The following is a 27,384-nucleotide window of genomic DNA, read 5'->3' as shown; positions in this document are numbered from 1 at the left end:
TGGGTCATCAACAGCCGCCAAAACACAAATACAAATGCACACATACACGACAGCTTACCGCAGTCCTGTTCACAAATCAAGTGCCAGTTGTGCTTCCTCCAAATGATACCGCAGTGAACACACACTAATGAACACAAGTGAACAAGCTAACTGCTGGAATTTTAGCTGGCTGGTTGTCGAGGCTTGGAAATAGTCAACAAATTGAAGGAACCAGAGCGTACGGTTTATTGTTGTTTGGAGAGTGTAGCTTCTTCAAACACTAAACAGCAGCAATCCACTCATTTTCTCTCTCTTTACCAACTTTGATTTTAGCAGATTCCTCTCTGCAGGAGTGAGATAATGACTGAGTGGCTCATTTTTACATCTTTAGCATCGGTTCCAGGAACTGAACAGCCTTGAAAAGGGTGAGGTTGATAACAACAAGTTATTAAATGAAGCCTAACTGCATTTTTGCTTTTCATTGGCATCAATCTAAAAAGTGTGAAATGTTTAGGAATGTAAAGTGGATTTAACGTGTAGTTCAAGCAGCGGTTCAGCCGAGCCTCGGGGCAGATTTGAGTACCACAACACTTGACTTTTGCGCTCCAGTTGAATCAATCTCCTCGCGCTCTTCTCCTCTTTTTTAGCTTTCATCTTCCTCTGTTCGTCTCCACCTCTTCATTCCGTCAGTCAAGGGACAAACAGACAGTTTGGGTGGAGGAGGGACAGAGGGAAGTGATAAAAGAGGACAAAAGCGGACATCACTCCCACCTGCACCCCTTCTCATTGCTGCGTCAGCGCTAATGACTTAATGAACACTTCTCCGGCAGATTAGCCCTTGACAGCCCCATCACACGCGCCGCCCCGCTAGCCTTCAAGCCCGTCCGCTCAGTGTCGTATGGGCTAACCTGCTGCTACGCTAGCCTGGATTGCCAACTCCTTATCGAAGTGATTAGCGACAGGAAATGCTAATATGTCCAACAAAATAAAGAGCTGGCATTATGAAGCTTTAAGAGCTGTAGACGCATACACAGTCATGTAGGTTTTTTCAGGTAACTGCATCATGGGAGCATTCACCCGTGTGTACTGACGTAAACATTAGCAAGTGCCATTCTTAAACACATGTGGGCTAGTGGTGTCATGATCGCAGTCTCATTTGCGTTTCGAGACACAGACACCTCGTCTTCCCCCACGCAAGGACAGCCGATCTCCTCCGAACAAAAGATGGGGATGGAGAGGGAGAAAAATAGGGAGGGGGGGATGAGATGAGGCAAAATGAGCTTCCTTGTCTAATCCTTCAGGTTTCCACCCAGCAAAGCGCTCAGTTGTTTTTTTTTCAGGGCTTAATTGGCTGGAAAGTGGCTGACATGCAAAGTTGAGGACATTAACAGGGCTGTGCGCCGCAGTAAATGGCAACGCAAAGTGACAGTTAAATTGTACCTAAGGGAAATTATCCATCTTTCGACATCCTTAGCTCTTTTTTTGGGGTGGATTGGTGGGCGGAGAGAGGGGGAGAGGGGAGGAAGGCAGATGGGTTTAATTGCAACGCCAGGCGAGTGATGGGATGTTTTTTTTTTTTTTAAGATGTCTCATTAGGATGGAGGGATTATAAGTAGCTGTGTGTGGAGGAGCGTGATGAAAGAAAGAACGAGGTGGACAGACAGATGAAACAAACCAACATGACTTGGATACAACGTGTAGAAATGGCTCCAATGTAAAAAGCCATGTGCAGCACAACAAAAGTGTTTAGTTAATTGTGCATATATGCCACATTACGTTAATTACAAACAACTTTCTGCTCTCATTGTCGTGTCATTGTTGTAGTAAATTGTGTACCCCCCCCCCTCCTCTGCCTCATTCTATGTCCACACTCTTTCTCTCATTTTCAAATGTCTCTTATTCTCTCTTCTGTGTTGTTCAATCAGACTGTTGTGCGGTTGAATAGCCTCTTGACTGGCGCTGCTGAATAATGTTGTCCCTCTTCATTTCAATTAGCGGACCTCTTTACCTTCCAACCCTAATCACTCCATTCCTCCTCCCTCCATCTCTCTCTTCTGCCACTGCCTCACAGGAGCCGAACTCAAGGTCATACCATTTCCTGTTGTTTTTTTTCCGGGTTGTTGGTCTTTTTGGGCATATTTCCCTTATCCACTTGTCTAATTGATTAGAGGAGAAAACACTTCAGAAATTATACCTGTTCACTCTCAATCTCTCTCACGCTCTGTCCAGCCGTCTGTTTCTCATTCACTTACTCTGCCCCTACCTCCCCCACAGGTGCCCTATCTGCGTTAACCTCTGTGTGATTGACATGGTAATTACCCAATCAACAGATTGATGGCAGCGCTGTCACAATAGAGGGGATTGAAGTGGTCTCCCTCTCCCGTCTCTCAGCTTCTCGTTCTCTTGCTTCCTTTCGTTATCGCTGTCTCTACTTTTCTTGTTATCACTCCATCAGGCGCACTCATCCTCCCTCTACGCGCTCTTTTGTTTGTTCGTCCGCTCGGGAGGGACGGGCAAAGCGAGGGAGGATAAATTGAGCAAGATAAGGATGACATGAGATGAAGGGAGCGAGCCGGTGGTATGGCGGAGGGGGGTGGGGGGGGCTCTAATGTTGTTGCTATATTTCTGCTAAATTGCTCAGCTGGGGGGCGAGGTCATCCGATGGGGAGTGAGAGCTGACAGCATGAAATCAAAAGGAAGATGGTGAGGGGGAAAGGGAGAATGAAGGAGAAGGGAGAGGAACAGGAGGTAAGGGAAATGAGACGAGGAAATGAGGGGAGGTTAAAGAGCTTTGGAGAGGACAAAAGACGAGAAGGAGGGAGAGAAGTTGGAAGGCACAAGAGGAGCACAGCAGAGAGGGTAAAGATCAGTTGAGCCTTTTTGTCTGTTGTATTGCTTCCCCTCTAAAAGCCTGTCCAGAGAGACATTAGCCCCTCGCCGACAGGTGTGTGAGAGCGTGCCTGATTGTGTGAGAATGATGTATTGGGGCCAAAAGGCTTCATCACATACAGTTCGTGCTGTCATGAATTCAAAGGCCTGCATTGTTGCGGAGGGTCACGGTGCCTGAATAGGAGGTCACAGGGTTAACAACCCACGATACTCTCTATTCTTTACCGACACAATCCCGTAAATGACTGACTGGACGGACCTGACACCTAACTCGCTCTCTGCTCTCTTTCTCCCTCTCTGTTTGTGTGCGTGTGTGGTCACGTTCCCGCAGTAAGGACCTATCCGGAGCTCTAGATGCAGCACTGGAGTGTCAGAAGCTCTACGGCCACCTGCCTCGCATCCACGACATCATTGTTGGTCTGGTGGAGAAAGGAGACACCGATCTGCTGCAGAAAGGTTACTCATTTGTCATCTTTTTGTTATCCATCACAATTAAGTAAATCATAAGAACAGTTTCTTAAATTTGCTGTTTTTAAAAAAAATGTATGTCATTCTAAAACAATTTGGATTTATGTTTCTATGTGCATGACATGCTACAAAAGTCCCCGGTTGGATTTGAACTGTGCTCATCATGGTTCATGGTCACCTTAAGCCAGAGGCCACCAGGATGCTAAACATCACACTTTATTATCGGATTATTATGTCAGCCTCATTAAAGTTCAAAATTGCAGTTCACACTGTCCCTGCTTCTTGCAGACATATAGTTTTCAAATCTCTCCTGGTTGACTCTAACTTTCAACTATTCCTTTCTGTGTGTTGGGCAGCGCTGAATCCAAAGTGCCCGCGCAGTGTTTGCATTAGATGTGTGTGTGTGTGTGTGTGTGAGTGTGAGTAAGAGGACCAGAGCGGGAGAAAGGTTCAGGCCGGGGCCGCGGTGAAGCACGTCCAACGATCACGTTTTGAACAGTCGCCCTGAAGGTTGACAGCAACGTGGTGAAAAGGTCAAGTTCAACGTGCTGCAGGGGCAAGTGGCTTTGGAGTGCGTAAAGGTTGAAACCGTGCAGTGGAGCACCTCTCCACCTCCTTCCCTCATCCACCCTGCCCTCCCACCCTCGTCTCTAAGCCCCCCCCCCCCGAAAGGTGACAGACCCTCAGAGTCAGTCGCTGCACCCTCAAAAACTAAATTCCTTTTACAATGATTCTCTGAAGGATGCAAGTAAACCAGTTCCAGCTCACCACAACTGGATCTTGAAATAACAAATGATTCCGTCTCCCACTTCATCACAAAGAGCAGGAGACTTTTTGACACAAACCTTGAGGCGCACTCGACCCGACGGCATTGCGAGTACATGTTAAGTGCCCGTTATATACCATCAGAAATAATTGCAGAAATGTACTGAAAACATGCAGACCTACAGAAGAGGAGTGGCCTTCAGCACTCTGAGAACATGATGCCTCGTCACGTCTGACCTTGCTTTGAGTTCAAGCATCAACAGAAAAATAATACGAAGGGTTTTTGTCAGGTTCTGGCAACCATAGCAACCGCTCAACTACTCCGAAACGAGAAAGGGTCATCGTACAATACGTGCGTTTAACCCGGAGGTTTCTGCCATAGTCTACACAGGAACCTGGGAGGTGGAGGAGGAGAAGTGCTATCAATGAGCAAATGTGGCTCGGTCTTCCACCAAACCCCGAAATTAGAATTTAAATGCCGAAAAGGCAACTTAAATGTAGTCCAGCTGGTCTGAAACTTGTCTACAAACACGTCTACATTAGGTTTAGACCGTGAATCAAGTCCTTCATGATCAAAGTTCTTTCTGTTGACCTCAGATGACGGCAAGTAAAGGCCGAGGGATTATTCTCTCTTCCCCTGCTTCGCTGAATATGCAGGTCCATTTGGATAACTGAGAGTCTGCATTGTGTGTGTGTGTGTGTGTGTGTGTGTGTGTGTGTGTGTGTGGTACCTGTCCTGAAGCTGCTGGACAGAGATAGCACGTAACGCTGAGCAGAGAGCTTTAGCAAGTTTACCACGAGAGCTTAGGCTTTCATTCGGGACCTGTGTGTTTGTTTGAGAGCAGACTTGATATGGCTGCTTTGTGCCTCGGACATTGTGCCAAATAATGGAATCGGGAGGAAAAGATGAAGTGTGTTTGTTCACCTTGCAGGCCATTTTATTCTCGACCTTTCTCTGCTCTATTTCCCCGTCCGTCTGTCTGCTTCACTGTCTTTCTCCTTCAGCCATGGACTTTGTGAGTCAGGAGCGAGGAGAGATGACCATGTTGTATGATCTGTTCTTCGCGTTCCTGCAGACGGCCCGCTACCGGGAGGCTCGTAAGATCATTGAGGTAAATACACACACACACAACCAAATACACTGTGGGTTGAGTCTTCTGATACTGCTTGATCCTGGAACTAACATATCAAGAGTTAAAAAATGAATGAATGAATGAACAAACTCTTTTATTAAACCATGTAGTTTGAACAGATCATGACATTTTAAATCTACACTTGAGTGCCAAAGGTGTGAAAAATACTCAAGCGCCAAAAGCTTAGTCAGATTTTGTTCAGGTCTGTCCTTTAGTATTGTATCCATATAGTGATGGTCCAATAATAAACTTCATTTATTATAGTGTTTCTTTGGGATATCGAGACCAAATTTAAGGAATAAAAGGATGACTGATCATTTAATGAACTGAAATAATGATTTCCAAGGTAAACAATGAAAACAATAAGAGGGCCTGATTTCACAAGTAGGTAAACTCACACAAAAACAGATACAAAAATATGTAATATAAATATTAAATTAGATTCTCAATCTTCGGGGAGCTACCTTGAATAACAACAGGATAACATCTGCACAATTGTCATGAGCCACAGTGGACATGCATTATGTAAAAGCCATACTCTTTATTGTTATTGCAGCTATGAATATTTATATCTTTGTCGTCTTAAGTCCCGCTATAAGCCTTGTAGATTAGTGTGAGAAAAAGAGAGGGGCAAATGGGCAGATAAGAAGCGATTTTCACATGGATAAAACCTAGACAGGCGATCGGGGACTGGATAGCGGGACAGAAAGATGATGAATAAACGAATAGGAGGATGAGCCTGACATCAGATGAAAGGGAAACAAGGCCATTATGCTGTCTGATCAGGATGAGAACAAAAAAATACCTTAACTCCCTCACTCTGACTCCGCTTTCTCTCGTGTCCTGGTGTGCTCTAAAAGAGGGATTTATCCCTCTTGAGGATTTTCAAACCCTCTTAAATATTATTGACATGTTGTTATAGTGGCTCTCATTCCCCCTCTGCTAGATTGTATTGCCGTTATCCTACTTATAACAGAGTCGGCTACATGCCGGTGATGTGTGAGATTGGAGATGCCTTGTAAATGGACCACAGATGTACATGTTGTCAGTGGGAGATGTGGGTTAGAGAGACAAAAGCTCAGCTGCATCAACCCCATCTGTTGGCTTTTAGTTTGTCATGTCTCCTTTCCCCCTCAATAACAGAAAACACATTTCCTTATAAGGCGCTTCTACCTGTGAGGGCTTCCTGTAGCTGTATTGGTTAGTGTGGGGAATGTCAGAATGTTAAAAATGTTTATAAGAAATATTTTCTTTCATTATTATTTGGCTTTTAAATATCATAAACACAACACAGTCGCAACTGTGTTGTATGTGTTATATCGCAAACACAACACATTCTATTTACACACAACTCCGAGGCTATGAGGGCCATTTACTATAAAAAAATGTTTTGGCCACTTTGGTGCAAGCAACATTAGCATGTTACCACTTGGCTGAAGTTGTTGCAGAGAGTGCGTCGGCAATCAGTTGTCGTGTTCACTCCCTTTATTTTAGCCACTGAGAGAAATATCTGGTTAATGCTCCACTGTGTTCACCAGCTAGTGGCTAACTTTCTCTGTCTGCTGTTTCGTGCTGACGAGGAAGAGTACATTTAGTTTACCTGAGGTTTCTTACCAAAAAACAACTGCCTGCTGCGTCTGGAAATGAGATCGATGAGAGCGGTGAGAGAGAACCAAAACTCTACAGTTGGGGGCCGGAAACCAAAACAAAAAGCTGAAATTTGCTAAAATTCTTATTTCAGTAGAGCGGAGGCATTTTATCCGTTGTTAAAATAATAATATTGATTGATGCAGCTTTAGAGTCTAATCAACAGTTGGTCCCCAAGACTCAGAGTTGTGAGTTTAGTGGTTTGCTCTCTTTTGGAGGACAATCAGACAGAAGTCTCACCTGTTTAGAACAGAAAGTTTCCTTCTGAACTGTCACTCATTATACTTGTATGACTGAGATAATACAATAGAATCATATCTAGCACTCAAATGTGCATACACAGACACTCAAACACACGAATACATTTTTTTTTTTTTACCTCAGAGAGCGTCAAGTAGCGGTCCAGAGTGGTGTCTCTCTTTGGGCTGTGTTTGGTATAATTGGCAGCTGATTAATCACAGCTAATTAAATGTAATGATCGAGAAAGGTGGCCAATTTTGTGCTAAATGGTCACGGTTAGGTAGAAGATTGTCAGGTGGCCGGGCCTATTATTGCGGCATGTGTGTGATGGTCAAGGTTAGGTAGTATTGCTAAAGAGTGGTGAGCCATTACGTGTTTTTGTGTTAGGGAGAGGGTTTTGGCCGTGTGTGTGTGTGTGGACTAAGTGGCCAGGTGATTAGTGGAATTAGAACATTAGGAATTGAGATGGAGAGGGTTTGTTAAGTGGAGGTGAGACGAGGTCGGCTCTATACGTTTCTTTTTGTGTACATGGGATGATGAATGAAGCATCTAAAGGTCACGCAAGACTTTTAAAGAGGCAGAGTGATGGACTGTAACACACTCTGGTGTGTGTGTGTGTGTTTGTGTGTGTGTGTGTGGAATGTCCTGATAATCCCACCTGATTTTCCATTGTCTCTTTCTGAAAGTGAGAGTGTCTGTGCTGTTGTTTGTTTCTACTTTGTATTCTTTTGATCCACCCGTGCGTGTGTAAGTTATGTGCCTTCTTAGTTCTGAGGATTTTGTTTTCTGCCCAGATTAGGGAGATTTGTCCTGACGGATTCAAAATCCCAAACACACAGAGTGTGTGTGTGTGTGTGTGTGTGTGTTTGAGAGTAGATGTGCAGACGGCTGCTTTGAGCCTGCAAGACTTTACCAAGTAAAGGAGAATCGGAGGCAAAAAGATGGAGCACTTGCACTGTGGGCCTTAGTCTCTAAGAAGATTAGACAGAGAGAGAGAGAGAGGGAGAGGGAGTGAGTGAGTGCCACACATTTTAATTTGTCCCTTTGGCTGGTTGGGTAAGAACATAATGCCTTTGCCTGGGCAGGATGGAGGGATGCGGGGGGGGGGGGGGGGGGGGGACTGAGTAGGAGCTGGGGAGCTTTGGAGGAAGAGGGAGGGATTGAGAGGATTGAGAGAGGAAAGGATGACGGCAGTGAGGGACGGTCAGAGAAAGGGATGAAGCCCGTCTTTTCTTGACTCTCCCCACCCTCTCACAGTATGATGGGCTCCCATCAAAGAGGCCAGCGGGGATTGAGCGCTGTTGATCCCCGTTCAGATTAACTTCCTGGCAGATCTCTCTCTCTCTTTCTCCCTTTCCCTCTTTTTTTTCATTTTTTTTTTTTTTTACGGATTACCAGCAAGAGACGAAGAGCAAGATTTCTCAATCCTAGTGTTATTCAGATTGTATCAAAGCCCCAAGAGACAGATGAAATCCTGATCACTGTTATTCCATGATAATAATCATCTAGTCACTCCACATATCAGGCTACATCTCAGCTACACGAGCCTGCAGATCAATCTATGTCGGCCCTTATTGGACATCCCTCACACTGTCTATCTGCACATCATTGTTGGCCTAAATGTTCTACAAATCTCACAATATTTCAAGACTATTCAGGACTGTTGGGACTTTATAGTCAGTATATTTGAAACCCATGTTCTGTTTTTAACGTGCAATTTTGTACAATTTTGATAATCAGTTAATTGTTCAAGTCAAAAATGCCAAATATTTGCTGGTTTGAGCATCTAAAATATGTGAATAGGCTGCTTTTTTAATATAATTGTTGTCATGACCTCGCTCTGAAGCCTTGACAAGATGATGGTAGCAAAGAGTCAAAATCAACTTGGACAATGATGAGATGTTTTTATCAGTAAAATCAGTGGTGATTATGCGTTTATGCGTGTGTAGTGTGTGGAAAAGATGGTTTGGATGAAAATGGGAAAATTCAGCGGGAAAATAACCAAGAGACTAAATGAAAATAATCTTTAGTTGCAGCCCTACTCTGCAGCTCTGATGTCAAATGCATGTATCCCCTAAACACGTTCAGGTGTATTGTGTTTTCTGTGTATTGGTGCAGCTTTTATGTACTATATACTGTAAGTCCACTAAAGGCCACACAAAGATTCATTTCACATTTTATTTTTACAGTTAAAGATGTTCTGAAAATACATCAGTCTTCTGCCCTCACATAAAAGTACAATCCCTTATTTGGCAGACACAGTTAATTTATTTACACAGTGATATATCCATCTATTGATTCTAAAATATAATTGGTGTACATCAACTAATAGCAATATTTAAAATCCCTTTTAGGCTGGATGGGTTTTATGGATCAATGGGCATTTACTCCATGGATAATGCATTAATGGTTACTTAGCTTATTTTTCATATTGATTGTACTGTGATTTAGGTCTGATGCTTTAAGATGCTCAGGCTGGATTTAACGCACAACTTGGACCTTATTTTTATGGATTTAGCCGTCATTTCTATCCTTAATAATAAGTTAATCGCTTGATATCTGGGAACAAAGTTGGATTGCTCTCGGGCTGAGAGACTCAACACATCTCACATGACACCCACGTAGGTCTCATCCAGTGGCACCCAGGAGATGTTCAGTGCTGGTTTTAGAAACTGTCATTCATCTATTCTCTGGATTCTTTCCAAAGAAATTCTTATCCGTTTGTTTCCCTGTTTGTAGACCCCTGGGTTGAGGTCACGGCCTGGACGCCTGCACTGGTATGCCGAGAAATGCATTTCTTCCAACCAGGTAACCCCTCCAAACACACATGCACACACACTCAGAAATTCACATAAATAACAAGTATAAATGATATATATTGTTATGTTTGTATGTCTAGATGGAGGCCTTGGAGCAGATGGTGGAGATGACCGCTAAGCTGTTTGAGTGCGACAGAGATGAGATGTACAGTTACGTCCTTCGGCTCTGCAGTAAGTCTCTTTCTCTCTTTCATTTGTCTGTTTGTGTGTTCTTTTATTCCTCTGTTTGCAACCTCCCACTCACTGTGTGTGTGTGTGTGTGTGTGTGTGTGTGTGTGTGTGTGTGTGTGTGTGGATCAGTCGGAAGTAAGAGCACAAGACATGGTGTGATTGCTGCAGTGGAGAGCAGAGCAGATAACAGTTGTGATTGGAGTGTTATGGCTGATTGTCAACCCATTACCCCAACTTCCCTGCACACACACACACCTAGTGTGTTTCCTAAATTACAGCATAGTTGAGGGTCAGTCAGTTGATCAGATTAGTGCTTTGATTGCCCTCTCAGCATGGAGCGCTTTGTCTGAAATGACTCTCTGGTGCAGGCTGAGTGATGAGCTACAAGCAATATGGACCGACTGTACATCCACATGGGTCTGTGTGTCATGGCGTTCATAGCACATTACATAAGAACACGCCTTTAATTAATTCTGCTTTGTTTCTTGTTGTTTGCAGAGGAGACGAACAACTGGGAGAAGGCAGAAGCAGTGTGGATGAAGATGCAGGAGGAGAACGTCATTCCCAGGGAGAGGACCCTGCAAATGCTGGCAGACGTCTTGAAGAATAACGGCCAGGAGGTGCCCTTTGAGGTGCCTGAGGTAAAACCCCAGCTTTATAATATGTGCGTCCCAGTGACGCTCGTCAGACGGATCTGTTATTCAGAAGAAGAATTGCCAGAAGGTTCCTAAGGGGGGAGGGGAGCAGATAAAAAGCAAAAGAGGTTCCCAAGAGCTCTGGAGGACTCTAAAGGTGCCTGAGGTCAAACATAACACATAAGCATGTAGCGCTGATGGTTGGACACAAATCACAATGGTGGCTGTGCGTAGATTTCTGAAAAAGTCCAATAGAGAGAGTACTTTATTCCATCTCAATGGGAAGTTGCACTGCAGCCAAATCACATGTGAATCTCAAAATAAACAACATAAGGACACAAAAAGAGGAGCTATAACAGCTAAGAAATTAAATAATATAGCCATAAATAACTGAAATCTTATTAAGAAGCTAAAGTAAACAAACTCTAAATGTAGTATTCTGTACAAGTTAATGTGGCTCTAGTATAAACTCTATATCGTCCTCTATTGATATGACCGGGAGCTTCATTGGAATTGCATGTAATAACTGAAGCTGCGCTCCATCATTTGACATTCAATGGTCTCATTTCCAATTAAATTCATACGGCATAGATTTACCAAAGAGCAAGCTGACCCCGACCTCTGATCATAGGAGCTAACCCCCAGAAGACTCTTATCAACTGCTCGCTCCATACAGCCCCTCACCCCCCCCCCCCCCCCCACCCCCCCGCTCCCCTTTAAGCTTCTGTTCATTACATGCAGAGGAAACAGGATTGAAGCTCTGATCTGAAGTGTGGTCAATCAGACCGGCTGGCTGGTGAAAGGAATTACTGCTTGATCTGTCTGTAAATCTGTAATGCCCGACTAATTTCGCCAGCAGCTAAATGCCACCATATGGCTGCCGCTGGATTCTTAGTTAAATATGTGCACGTGGCCTCGACTGCATTCGGCCCCAAAAGAGACAAAGTGGACCTGATGTGAATGTGTTAAAAAAATATGCATATAAGAGGGGAGTTTGGGTTAAAATAATATAATATTACTGTGTTGCATCGCTGCACTTTTCCTCAGCTTTGTTTTTGCATGCGAGCGAGCTCCGGCAGCCCGAAGCATGATGAGACAGGAAGTGATTGCTGTTGCCTGGAGCGATGAACTTGGTGACCCCCTGGGGCTCTTAAGTTGACTCCGCCGATTCGACACACACACTCTCATACGCACACACGCTTTTCATTTTGCCCCTCGGGTGCCAGACCTAATTTGCCCCTAGCCAATACAGCTTAACCCCCTCCCCTCACTGCTACACGGGTGACTGAGCATTAGGGGACCCTGCCCTGCCTGCCCAGCATTATTGCATTCATACACTCGCATACACACACCAGCTCATTGCTACAGTTGAACGTGTGTGTGTGTGTGTGTGTGTGTGTGTGTGTGTGTGTGTGTGCGCTGGATGAAGCTGTAATTTTGAGATTCATCACTGTTTTCTCTTTTGTGTGTCATCTCCAGAGCTGGTACCAACAAGCTGCCACCACACAGCAGGTCAAGGCGGCAACTACCCTCTCCCCAGCCGACAGTGGTCCTGAATTCCAGACCCGTCTGATGGCCCTCTGTAAAAAGGGCAAGGCCAAAGGTAAGCAGCAGGAGGTCACACATGACACAGAGCTGAACTAAACTCAAAAGAAGCAGGTTTACCTGTCTGAGAGGTGTAAAGTTTCCATTTGAAGCTTCAATAAAGATCTTTTTGAACATTAAGGGACAGTAAAACTCCAACACCCCTGATATTCTTTGTTTGTTTAGCAACTGCTTATTCAAATATACAGCAATTACTACGGGCTGTATGTTATCCAAAATAATTTCCTTGTGTGGTATAATAAAGTCGATCTGAATCCAGTTGGCGTCCTTTGTCTCGCAATTTGATGAATATAAGTCTGTTACCCCCCCCCCGTCTTTTGGAGAAAATTCACTGGATCTGTATCCTCTAGCTTTCCAGATGTTGCTCATTTTCTTTACTGTCTGCACATTGCAATCTTTCCTCGAAGTTATTTACAGTGTAACCCTGCATGCTTCTCACCTTCGCACCCGCCAGACACTGCGTAGATTGTTTTGAAAAGTTAAAATAATTGTTGGACACATCCCCTCCCAGTTCCGAGGTGGAAAAGGTGTCGACCATCTAACAAGCACCTCCGGTTAAAAAATACTGACACCTTAAAAGCCTCCACGCTTTTCTAGATCCTGTCCAACCTCTGACTCGTTTTTTTCTTTGTCTTGTTCTCTCCGTCTACAGAAGCCTATAAGATGGCAAAGGACGCCGATAAAAAGGGTGTGGCATTAGGCCCCGCCCCTTACGATATACTGATCCGCTCCCTGTTGGCCGAGGGAGCCATTGAGGACGCCATGGCAGTCAAGGACATGTGAGTGCCTTAACGTCTCATTCTGTACTGAAAAATGACAAAAGCCAAACAGAAACACATTACTATTTATTCCAAGTTCCACTGTCATAAACAGTATATACAAGTATGTTTCAGCAGTTTAAACCATGATTGTCAGGTTTGGCAGTCTGGGAAAACATGAGCCATTGCTCTCCATCGTTTTGCTCATTTCTTCCCATTTTAGCATTTTGTCCTGGTTTCTAATTTGTGATGTCCAACTACATCTGAATACCAAGTCCCATCCCCCTTTTCAGTGTCATTTATCAGTTAATGTATGAGAATAAATATTGTGAAATATTCCCCCGTAGGGCTGACAGACTGCACAGCAGTGTATCTTGGTTATAAACACAACGAATACAACTTGTATTTACGTTGATGCTCTGCTACTTCACCCGTCTCCTCAGTCTGTGGCTCCGGGTCACCTCAGGCTAAATCTCCATCTCTTAGACAGACATGAGGATTATAAACTGATTGTGTGCGAACACACTCAGCCCTGCTGGATATGAACAGTGGTTCTTACTAAGCCCGAACGCAGGCAGGCAGGCAGGCAGGCAGGCAGGCAGGCACGCACGCACACACACACACACACACGTGCGGATGTACAGATTAATTTTGGTTTTCTGGGAAGCGGGTGACTTGGCGCAAAAACATCAATCTTCTTTCAATTAGTAATGTATCATGTGTTGTTGTGTTACGGGGGCCATATCGGGGTTTGAGCCTGGAGACAAATGGATGGACAGACAGGTATTAGAGATCTGAGCTTAGTGCAGAGCTGATCTTCTCAGTTTGTCTTTTTAGGTAATCTCCTCCTTTTCTTTATGTCCTTTTGTCCCCGTCTTTACATCACTTTCTTGCTGCAGAGGAAAAACACAGAAACAAAGTGTTAAAAAAAGGAGATGATAATATAATGACATGATACACTGAAAGAAGAGATGCAGTTACTAATTTGTAGGGACATGGGGGGGGAAGAAACATGTAAAAACATCCATTACACTATCAGTCTCTTCCCTGTTTTCTGCTCTCTACATGGTTCGCTCTCTTATGTTATGAGAAATAATCGTATCCATTTTAGACCACTGTTTCAACAAGCGCGAGGCAATACTAGTGATAACCCATCTCCAGTCTCTGTTTGAATTGGATCGCGGCATCCCTGCCTGGATAAAAGTTTATCTGCACTCTAAATGAGAAGTGAAATGAGCTGAGAGGAAAGTCGGGGGAAGATGGAAATGGGGAGGAAAGGAAGGCGATGAAAAGAGCGTATGAGGCGAGGAGGGCTAGATTTAATCAGGTACGAGGTTAATGAAGACGCTATTGGCATTAATTCTCTCTATGCGTGTGTGTGTGTGTGTTTGTTTTGGGGTAATCTGTACAGAATTGAGCAGCGGGGTGCTTATGGTGAGATTAAGGGATTGGGAGAGTGAGATGATGAGAGAGAGAGAGAGAGGAAGGGGTGAATGTTGGATTCATTGGCTGAAGCACAATACCCCTCGAAGGAGAAGGCGAGTGAGTGTTTGTGGGGGGAAAAGGTGAGTGCGAGACGGCCTCTCGAGATTTTCTCCCACCCGATAAGAATAATTCTGACCCCACTGCTTGGGACTCCACGTACAATCCGTCGGCGACCCTGTTACCGCTCCAATCTCCGCCGTGACCCTGTCACAGCGGCTGCCGGATGCTGCTTGGCCTGGTGTCACAGCGGTGATAAGGATTTGCCAGCCTGATGCTCAATTGAGCGGACGGATTAATCTAGTTGCAGGGCTATAATAACAATTTAAAGAAGGGGGGAAAAAAAGGACGAGAGGCAAGCTTGATTGAGGTTTTAGTGGCAACGAAATGAAAAGGAGGGCTGAAAAGGACAGCGAGTGGACGCAGCGAGGGAGGGAAAGTCGGAGGCCTCAATTCAGCTCCGTCCTGGCGTCATCCTCCCACATAAATCCACAGACCGATACACAAACGCACACATGCAGCGGCTCAGCAGGAAGTAATCAACTGTTTGATGTCTGTATTATTTTCTGGTTTACAGCAAGCGCTTTACAAGAGGCTCAGACTTGCTGTCAATCACATTTGTCCCCATTGTTCTGTCCGTCTTCTGTCTTTCAGCTCATGTGTTTATCCGCTCCGTCTGTGTAAAGTCTAACGCTTTTCTGAATGTGATGCCGTATAAGTGATATAGAAGAGATATTTATGGTAGAGTACCGTATCAGCTCTGAAGTTAGAAATAATGGACTTTATAAAAGCTGTTTACAGTCTATCCGGGTCAGAAGTTTCACCAAACGCATGTATGGATTTCTGCATCATACTATTGTAAAGGCCAATCCAACATGGGATTACTTTCGACACAATAATAGCACATGTGAGAGCAGCCACTCGGGCAGCTCTGTGTTTGGACACGGCACTGCTCTCAGCTAAATGCATGCTTACCCGCTCACAAGGACAATGTTTCCATGAGGATGTTTAGTGTTTCAGCATGCTAAAGTTAGCTAATTAGCTCTAAACACAAAGAACGGCTGCTTTCTATCATTCATCAGTCACTTAATATCTCAATACCAACATATATCACGATATAGTACGTTTTCTGGTAGTTCAATAAATAAATAAATTATCAATATGAAATAACATTGTTTTGTGTGAATTAAATACTTTTAATTAAAAACTTTAGTGCAAATAATAGGTTGTCTTGAATGAGAAGTGTATAGTTGAACGTTGACACCAAACCAAGAACATACTTGTGTGTTTCTCTCAGTGCTGCGTCTCGTGTGCCCGGCTTCCAGCTGAGTGATATCGCCAGCAGTCTGCTGATCATCACACACAGCAAGAAAGGCCAGTATAAAGGTGAGAAGCAAGACATGTGGGTAAACACACATGCATGCTTATTTCACACTCACAGACAGACACTCACCTCTTGCCCTCCTCCACAGAGGCTCTGGAGAAACTGAAGTCTATGCTGCAGGTGAACCACGTGCCCTCGCAGCTCGCCATCACCAGACTGGTTCAGGCCCTGGGTAGCAATGGCGACGTGGCGGGGATCCAGGAAGTGGAGTCACGGATGAAGGGCCTCGGCACGAATCTCAACCTGTCCAGCATGGTGTTTGTCAACAACACGGCCCTCGCACACATCAAGAAGTAAGCTCATATATGGCGATTTCATCACTGAACTTGTGTTTTTTGACTTTTAAATTTCTGTTGCGATTGTCTTATTTCTGTACACGCTAAAAGTGAGCCACCAGAGTAATTTGAAACATCCTCTACTCGCATACAGGTCGACACAAAGGGGCTTTAACTCATGATTTACGTCATGAATAAGTCACATGCGACTTTTAAGATATTTCCTTAACTGTGACATTTCGAGAAAGTGGTCGTCTTATCACCTTTATCTCTGTATGTACAGTCAAATAGAGAGCATGCAGACGCCAAACAGAAAAACAAATCCCTGTAGATGGGCAGGGCTGCATGTTGCACGAACAAAACAAAATAATTTAAATGTCTGACGCAATTTCCAATCCAGCGTGAAGTCTTTTATACTATTTTGTAACTCTGTTGGTATTACTGAGCTGCACACAGAGATAAACTGTTTAATGCAACACCAGCAGCAGAGTGTGACAAGACCCATGTTGACACACTCTTAAAGTAAAAGCTTATAGGGCGAGCGGGGTGTCGAGTACAAATAGGAAGCACAGGCGTAATAGGATTATTCATGGGTTCCTTTTAATGTCACAAAAACGCCCATCCTCCACTTCTGCTTTGTCGCTTCTCAAACAACAGAGGACAAATATACAAAGCACATTGTGCATCAAACTTTCATTGCGCTACTTGCCGCATTAGCGCTGTCCCCCAGCTCGAGCGGCGCCGTCGCCGTGCCATCTCGCAGGGACAGCAGGAAGTGAAGAACAGCAAGACGGTCTCACGCCCGATTGGCCATCGCAGCGCGGGCCTGTCAGCTTGAACCCTGACCTCCAGGAGCTGCTCTCTGAGCGGCTCTGACACGTGCGTCCCCGCTGTATCTGAGTCAAGCTGACTGGTTAAGAGCCGGGGCGGAAAAGCAAGCAGGCCCGGAAAGCGGAGCGCCACATTTAGAGGGGCCCCCCGCTGAATTATTCAGACGGTCCCAGTCGCAACAATCAGCGTAGATATGTTCCCCCACCGCCGGACGCTCTCACGTATACAAACACGGAGACGCACACACACCCTGTATGTTAAATATTCATTACGACTGCTGACGGGTGGGGAGGGAGCAGGCAGCGTAAAGTGTTAGTAGCGAGGTGGGGTTGCCAGATTGAGTTGTTTTAGATTTGTAGCGCTTTGGTGTGCAGGCTTTGTTTGGTTGAGGCAACCTCAGCAGAAAACCTTGTGTGTGTGTGTGTGTGTGTGTGTGTGTGTGTGTGTGAGAGTGAGTGAGCATCAGTGGAAGAAAGTGGAACTAAGTCTGCACTTAGTGGTGGGAGGAAAAAAATCAAACCAATAGATTTTAAAATCTATTTTAGATTTTAAAATTACAAAATTCTAAAACCAGTATTTTTTTATTATTCTTTAATCTGATCAGTTTCTCATAATATATTGTATCCATGTGTTTTTCCCCCAAAGGGTGAAATCACACTTAAAGGGGTTGATTAGGGTTTGGCTGATCACTGATTTTATTGTTTTGCTCCCAGCCCAGTATCTCTGGCATAAAAGACCAAAATGGACTTGTATTCAGCACCAATACAGGAAGAAGTGTGCCCACTTTCTTTGTATCTGTTTGACGATTAAACATGTACACGTGTTGTTTTGATCTACTCTAACGAACTAAATCTTCATTCCTCCCTCTCACTCCTTAGTGGCGACGTGGAGTCAGCAGTGGAGGTGTTGGAGGCGGTCTTCACGAGTCCAAACAGCACAAACCCCAGTATGTCCTTCGTCTTCAGGAAGGTGTTGGAAGATAACAACGACAAAGCTTTAGACAAATGTAAGACACACACTCAATGCGTACATGTACGTAGAGAGAAATAGAAATACTAAGAATGATGCAATCCAGTCCTAAAACAACACATAATAAAACCACTGACCGTTGATTGAAATGTTCATGCTGTGTTGCAGTGAGTGCGATGGCAGAGCGGCTAGCCAACCATTTTGCCTGCTACAGACCAGCTTCAGACCTCTTCCTCCAGCTGCTGGATATGGACAAAGTCGAGGACGCCAAGTTCATGTTGGCTGTGAGTATGTGTGTGTGTGCGTGTGTGTGTGTGTGTGTGTGTGTGTGTGTGCCTGCGTGTGTTTCCAGATGTATTTGGTCGTGTTCCACAGAGGCTGAGTTGAGATACACTTTCATTTCTACTGGAGGGAAATTGACCGGCAGTCATGCAAATTCATGACGATACATTACTTGCTGCTGTCGCTCACTTCTCTTCATCACTATTTAAACATGAAGTGAAGAAATCCATGTTTTTCAGGTCGGACTGTTTCTCGTCACACTTGCATTTATTCCTCTCCGTTTTGTCTTTGTGTGAAGAGGAGAGGAGGGTCGCCTCTGAATGAAGTAGAATTGTTGCCAAAATATAACAATCTGCTATAGTGGAACATGTAGTTGAGTGTAACGTTCATATGAAGATGGCCAAGTGCCGGTACCAGTCTTTATTTAGGTTGAATCTGCACACCATGAGGACCTAACCCTTTTTTTTTTTTTTTACTTTTTGTGACCACTTAAACTAAATTTTAAATCATCAGGCGCATTTTGTCCCAGTGCGCACTACTTTATTTGAGTGTCTCACTCGTGACTACATTTTAAATTACTACATCAAAGTAATTAAAATCTGAAAAAAACAAATCAACAAGGGAGCTGGTGATGCCTTCGTCCGGTTGTCAGACCCAAGTGATGATGGAGACGTTGACTTATTCATCCAGCCTCACATCTATGTCAGGAAGTTCTTCCCCACATTCTACCACTTCACTTATTTAACACCGTTCATACATTACAGCTCAATGACTTTGCATTGAGCCTGGGGACATGAATATGAATACGCTAGATGGGTGAGAGACGAGGGGAAGGATGCAGATGACGAAGAGGCAAAAGAGATCAAGAAACTCAGAGAGAGCCACGAAGATGAAGACGCTGCTCTCTCTCTAACATCGATTATTTCTCTCTCGCTTGCTGAGTGATCACCCCTCTGTCATTCAGTTGCATGTGTGGCACTAATGAACACAGATATATCACTTACCGCCCTCACATACCACACTTCATCACTTTTTAAACATGGACGAAAGGAATCTGTTTTTCACGTCATTCTATGTTGTTGTCACACAATCTTAGCTGCTCACATTTTCACCACATTTGTGCTGAGGCCCGACTTTGTTTTCTTACCTTTTATCTACCAAGTGGGTCAGTAACTACAACTCTTCTAAAACAGACCAACAAAGAGGGAATCTGGAAGAAATAAAGAAACACTGAAGACGCACTCCAACATGGATTCATTCCTCCCTGACATCTCCAATGATTATCCCTCTCAATCTTTAAACAGGGATGTCTGACTGGCATGAATGTTAATGAACAGATACATTACTTACTACTCTCATCTTCATGACTATTTAAACACAAACTATGGATTACATTATTTTAAAGCTATAATATGCTTGCTTGATATGCATCCTGGCTTGTTTTTTTTCCACCCTTTCTCTCTCTGACACAGAAGCTCAAGATGGAAAAACAATTAAAAAATGTCTGTTATCAGGTTTCATATCAGAAGAGCAAGTAGAGACAGAAGGAGGAAGTGGGATGTTCTTTTTGGACTTTTCTAATTGATGTCTATACCGTAGAGGTTTGGCAGTCCAACATAACATAATATATTGAGTTGAGACACAGTTTAAAGTGCTCTACAGACATTACAAATGTAAACCGCTGATAATAACCAGTAGGCAGGATGCCACGCCTCTTAAACCCTGAACATTTAAATACTAAATGCAAAACAAGTGTAACAAGAAAACAAAAGTCCAGGATCAAATGCTCATGGTGTCGGATAGTGAAACTACAAAGACTCCTCTAAAGTGTGTTCTCCCATTTGTCTTGTGTTAAGTTTGTAAGTTTCGGACTCCGCTGATGTGACACCAGGCTAAACTGGAGCGCTCCTTTTCGTTTCTTCATCGTGGCCCTTCGTCTTCGTCTTCTTCTTCTTCCTGACTCCCCTTCTCGAAGCCGCTCTTCCCGGGTCACTGGCGTGTAGCGGCCCGGCTCCTCCAAAACTATGAAAAGCTTTTAAGTAGGCGAGCAGTCAATAATGATGACGAGGCTATCGGGAGAGAAGGTCGTGAGGTCGGTGGGGAGCGAGAGGGATGAAGTTCGTCAGTAAGAAGTGAAACGGTGACGGAGAGAAGCAGTGAGGCACGAGCTCTACCGACTCGTCTACGACTGCTTACGTGCTTCTGTGTGTTGGGACGGGGAGAGGGGGGGGTCATTGAGGTAAAGGAGGCATTCCCTGGGTATCCAGAGCTTTTAGGCAGTATGTGTGAGGAGCAGTGGAGACGGGAGGCCAAGTCGATTGTGGCGTCACCTTTGGGAGAGGTTGGTGTAGCGAGGGGTGGAAATTAACGGAGGAGAGAGTGAGTGAGAGCACGGAGCGAAGTGGCATAGTGTTGGTCTGATTGTACTCAAGCCATTCTGCCGCTTGGTGACTCCGAAAGAAGGCAACTTGCTCCGTGTGTGTGCGGGGGAGTTAGGGTGTGTGTCATCCTGTTAAAAGCCTTACAGGCCACTCGCCTTAAATTCTGTACGAGGTGCAGGAGTAGTGAAACACGTTAGTTTACGACTGGCTAGTAATCGGACCTCATTGCTGCTCAGCCAGGAGAATGAAGTCACTCACTGGGATCTCAGCAGCGTTAATGCACCTCCTGCAGACACACACTCCGTATATTGTATGTATGCTTGCATCACATGTCTTCATCATAAGCAGTCATGCACAGGTTAAACGTCTTTCTGATTTTCTTCAACATGTTTTATACTAAATATAATATATATTGTATTATTTAGATGTAGCGCACCAAAATTACTTTTTACTTTTTTAAAAATTTTTAATTTTTATTTAATCAGCATCACTGACCAGCGTCAGATGATTGATGCAAAGAGATCATTCTGCAACACTTTCCACTGTTCAGTGTCTCCACATGCTGATATATTGGACGATATTAACTTAACAGATGTATCGTATTAGTGTGCAGGTTAACTAGTAACGCATACTTGTTGTCGACAAATGCCAAAACAATTACCATAACATAATTGGACAATAAGAGTTTTTATTTTTATTAAAATAAACTTTCTTTATAAAGCACTGTAAATGTCACAAACGGTACATATTCCTGTAACAATTCTTTAAAAAAACACATCTTCTAGGGATCCTGTTGTAGTGTGTAATATTGTTTATGATAGTCGTGCAGTGAACAGCTCAAGCTTAGGCTTTACTTTTATAGCATTTCCACTTAGTACTAAATATGTCAAGCCAGTTTTATTCATATAGCTCAATAACACATGTTGTATGTCTCACGTTTCTTTTGTCCCTCTTGTCTTGCTGTAGCGCTGTAACGCCGTGGCTGAACAGAAGGATGTGCTGGTGTCCTTCTTGGCTCAGAAGGCTCAGAGTCCCGGACAGGTAAAACCAGTTTTAAAGAATAATTTGTGTACTTTTTTTTCCATGATTTCTGTTAGTAATGATAATATTGTACTGACCAAAGACAAGTTAATCAACGTATTGTTTTCATATGTATAAAAGTTGGGAAAGATCAAGGCCCTGCTGAGCCTGATTCCAGACTTCACTGAGAAGGAGGTGCTGTACCCGTACCTGATGAAATGCCATGGTAAGACACGCACACACACACACTCTCTCACACACACACACACACACACACACACACACAAACACACACACACGCAAGGCCTCGTCTGGTGCAGCAGGCGGAGACATTAACAATGCATCAGATCAAGGAGTGTGTAGGCAGACATTCAGGGGTTAGAAGAACACATGTCCTCTAATGAGTTGGCTGTCCTGGCTAGCCTAGCGTGCTAATCGCAACACAGTCCACCACTCAACTTTTCTTTTTTTTCCTCCTCTCCTCATCGTTTTCTTGCCCTCTCTACCTTTTTACTCATTATCTTATCTTGTCCTCAATTTTTTTTCTTTTACCTCTATCCTCCCCTCATGCCCTCCCCTTCTCTTCTCTTCACCTTCTCACCCTCCCGTCTCCCCTCTTACGTACCTTGTCACACCAGAGATGAGCAGACATGACTATTTAATTAGCATCAGCTAGCTGGTCGGTCAAGGCGGCCATAGGGGACACATTTAGCTCTGCTCTGCTCGTTCCTTAGCTGTTTTTTTTCTTGTCTTTTTAACTTTCTCTTGTCTTTTTTTAGTAGTGACCTTACTTTCCACTTTTGTTTCTTTGATGCGCACTACCGCACACACTCATGAGGCTTCACATCGACAGAACATCATTTCAACCATTTCAGGTTGTAATTTGAGGAAAGAGATGCGATACACAAAGTTACAACATCTATAATTCTGAAATAATCTTGTGAATTATTTTTCTAAATTAAGATTTCTACTCTTTCAAAGCAGTGAAACTCAAAATTTGGGCACAATTTAACTTTGCTTTTTTTTTCTTCTATTCTACTCTGTCCAATCATTACTCCACACAAGTTGTTCTTTTCCACCTGCTACTTGTTTAACATGCACAACCGGCAGCATCTTAGAAATAATGTATTATTCTGGCATAGGTACAAAGACATTGTGGACAGTATGCATGTGCAGTTCAGTTCTTGGTGCCAATTTATTGATAATAGACAAAGTTGGATTATTTATATGTTAACATTAAATTATTTTTTCTAAATGTAGAGGTTTTTGTCTCATTTGCTGACTTAACTCCCCCCCCCTCCTCCTCTTGTCTGACAGTTCTGGATAAGGACCTATCGTCAGCCAAGGCTCTGCACGAGCAGATGCAGAAGGAGGGGGCGGTCATAGACGAGCTGTCACTCAAACGACTTGCTGTGCTTTACCGTACTGAAGGAGAGACTGCACCCTTCACTGAGCCACCTGTGAGTCTCACACACACACACACACACACATGAAGGAGCTGATCTACACAAATCAGTTGCAAATGTGAATGAGCCCAGCGTTAAAAGATGTTGGACAGAAACTAATTGAACGTGCTGTTTTTTTGGAAGTAGAACATCAGTAGAGAAGTATGGATGAGTGCTTAGCCAGCCTACAAAAAACAGTTTTACTATAAGCAATACTTCTGGACTCAAACAAGCTTTTAGCTGAAATCATAAACTTAATCTGCCAATTTGTTGCTCAATACCCATCAATGCTTTGGTCCGTAAAATGCCAGAAAATGGTAAAATAAAGTTTGTCATGATCATGTATTGATATGATTTCACTCCCAACCCTGCGTTACACTGGCACACAGTGGATTAAGCACACATAGACACACACACACACACGCCTATCCATATTGATATAACCATGCAGACATGAACAACATATTATGAACAGCTCTGTGTTCAAATACAAACGCAGCACTCATCGCAGTTCCTAAACTGGTGCTGGCAGTTGTCCGGCTGGCATTCTAATGCGTGCCATTGTGTGTGTGTGTGTGTGTGTGTGTGTGTGTGTGTGTGTGTGTGTGTGTGTGTGTGTGTGTGTGTGTGTGTGTGTGTGTGTGTGTGTGTGTGTGTGTGTGTGTGTGTGTGTGTGTGTGTGTGTGTGTGTGTGTGTGTGTGTGTGTGTGTGTGGTCTGTGGTCTGTGAGTACCGTAGTAATGTGACAGAGCAGTCTTCCTGCTCAGGCCTGCAGCTAGCCTCCTGTGTTTGTTACTGTGTGTGTCTGTGTGTGAGGGTCAGAGTACATATATTGTGTAACCGAGATGGTGTCACTGCAATAGCCGCTCTCTGTTTCTGGCGCCTAGTGTTTTTGAGCATTTCAGCACATTGCACATTTTGTAACTTGATGTAGCTCTATTTTTGGCAGAGGACTCACGCACACAAACACACACAGAGACCTCTCAGCCCCAGCACTTTAATGCACTGTCCCCTGGAGGCAGGTGTAGGACGAAGCCCTCCTCTTACCTTCACTCACCTGCAGTGCAAAGATAGAAGGAGAAAGAGAGGGATGAAGGCAGAGAAGCTGCTACATTATTCACTGGATGTCAGGATAGTTAAGTGACTGCTGGGTTTTATAAGCAAAAGAGAGCCAGAGGAGTTGCAAGGAGAGGGAAAGGTGAACCGTTATGGGGTTCGGAAGTTTCTATAAACGCATCTCGGGTAGAAACCCATCAGTCCTCGTTGTTCTCCCTCGTATCCATCTACATAGAGGTTACTACACCATGATGACAACAGCAAAACATCTACAAACAGATTTGTTCTTCAGTGGCGTGTACGAGTATTTTAAGAGAACTTGTCACATTCATCAATTTTTTTTTAAATTTCCATTTACGAGTGTCTGCCGTACTTCATGAGGGAAAATAATGTAAATGTGTAATTCCATAATCTGAGTTAACATGGATTTTATTTTATTTAAAAAAGTCAAGTATGGTATGTCATTAAAAAAAGAAAGTTTGCTAAATTGTCTTTATTTTTCTTTCCAGGAGTCCTTTAAGTTTTATGCAGACAAGCTGAAAGAGAGAACAGCCAAAGTCCAGACGACGGCTGAGGCATAAAGATTCATCCTCCTCTCCTCCGACCTCTGACCTCCTTCCAAATCCCAATTTTTTCGTCCTATCACACTTTCTTTCTTTTTTATAAGGTGTCCGCGCTGAAGTATAGAGTATTGTGTTATAACGGTTGGATGTTCTACTCTGTCCACTGTGCTCTTGATAATATTATTGATGATGATGTTGAGAATGTACAGAAGTATTTATGCTAATAAATGTCACATTCTGAGCCTGAGTCTTCGTGTGGTTTAAAAGATATTTGGTGGTTAAATAAACCTGTTCTTCAGGGCAGCAGGGAGTGTAACGCACTACATTCACAATGGTTCAGCTCCATTGAGGTGTCCTATTGAGGCTGCATGTACGATCCCATGATATAGTTTGTTAGAAAAAAGTCATAGTAAGATATGTAATGGAAAAAGACGAATAAAAGTAATATATGTCTTTAAAAAGTGAAGTAGGATGTCATAAAAAAGTCGTTTAGTATGTCGACAAAAGTCAGAAAAAAAATCTAAGTAAAGTATGTCACAAAAACCAGTACAATAGGTCACAAAAAGTCATAGTATTATGTAGTATGTCATGAAAGTGACAGAGGGGGAAAAAAGTCAGAGTATGATATGTCATGAAAGTAAAGTATGTCATTAAAAAGTCAGTGTAGTATGTCTTAAAATAAAGTCATTGGATATGATTTCATATAAAGTCAGAAAAAAATCTGTCGTGAAAAAGGTTTTATTACATAGTAAAGTATGTCATTGAATAGTATAGTATGTCATAAAAGTAATATAAAATCATAGTATGCCTTAAAAACTCGAAAGTGATTTAAAAAAGTCACTGTACAATATATCAAGTCAGAAAAGTAATAGTACAGTATGTCATGAATAAATAGTACAGTATGTAATAAGTCTTATACCTTCTGTCTCTCCTTCTACAGTGAAGACAGCTATTTAGCAGTATTAATTAGTACATAAGCGTAATAATAATGTACAAACATACAATGTAAGAAGCCGGTGTAATCTGCAGGAAAGCTCTCACCTTCTCCCCTCCAAAAAGCACCCACCTCAACACTTTGTCTGGATCCAAACACTGATTAATTAGTCAGGAACAGATGCCGAGTGCAAAAGTGTGTGTTTGGGGAGTGTGCTGCAAATCCCTAATTTGAGTATTAATGGGGATTTAAAGATGAAACGAGACAACCTGGTTGGAGAGTGGAAACCATTAGACGGACCCAGGAGGGCGCCACTGTAGTCTACCTTTGGAAAGAGGCAAGATAGAGAGAGACACACACACACATACACCGTATAGCCTCACTATGTGGCAAAGGAGCATTTATTGCTGTTTGTTTTGTATATGTTTGAACATAAATGTATTTTTAAGTCCTTTACGTTTCATGCAGACAAGCTGAAAGAGAGAGCACTAAAGCCCAGACGACAGCTGAGGCATAAAGATTCATCCTCCTCTAATCCGACCTTCCAAATCCAAATGTGCTCCTCCTTTCTCTCTCTCTCTTTTATATAAGTTGTCCGAGCTGAAATGATGAGCACTGCGTCTGCTGAGCTATTGATAATATTGATGGTTGAAATGTACAGAAGTATTTCTGCTAATAAATTGGTATTTGTGTGGTGTAAAATATATTTTAGTGGTACAATTAACCTTTTTTTTTTCAGGGCAGCAGGTACTGTCGAGCACAACTAGAGAGCTAATTACGTTAACAGTGGCTCAGCTCCACTGAGGTGTCCTGATGAGTCTGTCTGCGCGATGCGAGGGCCCTGAAACACAGAAGAACTAACGCAGGACGGTTATCAGTGACACCTGTGAGTGAATTATGAATCATTATAGTGCACTGTTTATGCAGTAAGTATACAAGAAATCAACATACATCAAGCTTCAACCTAAGAACACTACTGCAAATTAAACTTCACAGACAGGCTTTTCTTTGTTTTCTGAGGTGGAACTGTTTTATTCATTGTATTCACGTTTCAAAATACACTTTAGTATCAATTTGCATGCAGCTCAGTGGTGGAAAGTAACTCACGACTGTACTTTATAAAGTATTTTTATTTTACTTGAGTATGTCCATTTTCTGCTAGTGTTTACTTCACTACATGTCAGAGGGAAATATTGAACTATTTACTCCACTACATTTATCTGACTGCTAGTTACTAATTACTTTACAGATTAAAATTGTACACACCAAACCTACGAACGCTTTATTATATATGATGCATTGTTACAGATCAAATTACCCAAACGTATAGAAATAGAAAGCTTCAGTAATAGTATTCACATAATATTACATGTGGTACTATGATACTTATAGGAGCCATTCTGGTGCATAGTGAGTACTTTTACCTTTGATACTTACAGTCAATTTTATCAACAACACTAGTGTTCTTTTATTTAAGTATTATTTTAAATTTACATTTTTGATATTAGTTATTTTACTGAAGTAAAGGATCTGAATATTTTTTCCACCCTTTTGTGCATTGCGATGTGTAAGAATAGTAAACAAAGTGTTTCATACTGTGTTATGTCACTTTTCTGGTGTGAACATAGAATTTGAATGTTGTATGGATTTGGT

At 43.1% G+C, this 27,384-nt stretch overlaps 1 protein-coding gene across 2 annotated transcripts in view; it reads left to right on the top strand.

Annotated features, from left to right (window-relative positions):
• The window catches only part of lrpprc (leucine-rich pentatricopeptide repeat containing), a 46,860-nt gene extending 21,822 nt beyond the window's left edge, over positions 1-25,038 (top strand). For both annotated transcript variants that reach the window (XM_076075781.1, XM_076075780.1), the window contains exons 24-38: positions 3,200-3,324; positions 5,107-5,213; positions 9,861-9,929; positions 10,021-10,111; positions 10,610-10,752; positions 12,226-12,349; positions 13,004-13,130; positions 15,889-15,977; positions 16,064-16,268; positions 17,960-18,087; positions 18,219-18,334; positions 21,680-21,754; positions 21,875-21,959; positions 23,051-23,193; positions 24,744-25,038. In XM_076075781.1, coding sequence (XP_075931896.1) covers positions 3,200-3,324; positions 5,107-5,213; positions 9,861-9,929; positions 10,021-10,111; positions 10,610-10,752; positions 12,226-12,349; positions 13,004-13,130; positions 15,889-15,977; positions 16,064-16,268; positions 17,960-18,087; positions 18,219-18,334; positions 21,680-21,754; positions 21,875-21,959; positions 23,051-23,193; positions 24,744-24,815 — 1,699 coding nt within the window. In that variant the 3' untranslated portion in view covers positions 24,816-25,038. The remainder of the gene's footprint in view (positions 1-3,199; positions 3,325-5,106; positions 5,214-9,860; positions 9,930-10,020; positions 10,112-10,609; positions 10,753-12,225; positions 12,350-13,003; positions 13,131-15,888; positions 15,978-16,063; positions 16,269-17,959; positions 18,088-18,218; positions 18,335-21,679; positions 21,755-21,874; positions 21,960-23,050; positions 23,194-24,743) is intronic.
• Positions 25,039-27,384: the final 2,346 nt, after the last annotated feature.

Source organism: Anarhichas minor, unplaced genomic scaffold (assembly GCF_050575085.1).
Source record: "Anarhichas minor isolate MPS153535 unplaced genomic scaffold, ASM5057508v1 ptg000054l, whole genome shotgun sequence".
Classification (NCBI taxonomy): domain Eukaryota; kingdom Metazoa; phylum Chordata; class Actinopteri; order Perciformes; family Anarhichadidae; genus Anarhichas; species Anarhichas minor.
Note: the sequence above shows the minus strand (reverse complement) of the source record. Positions and strands in the feature narration are given on the sequence as shown.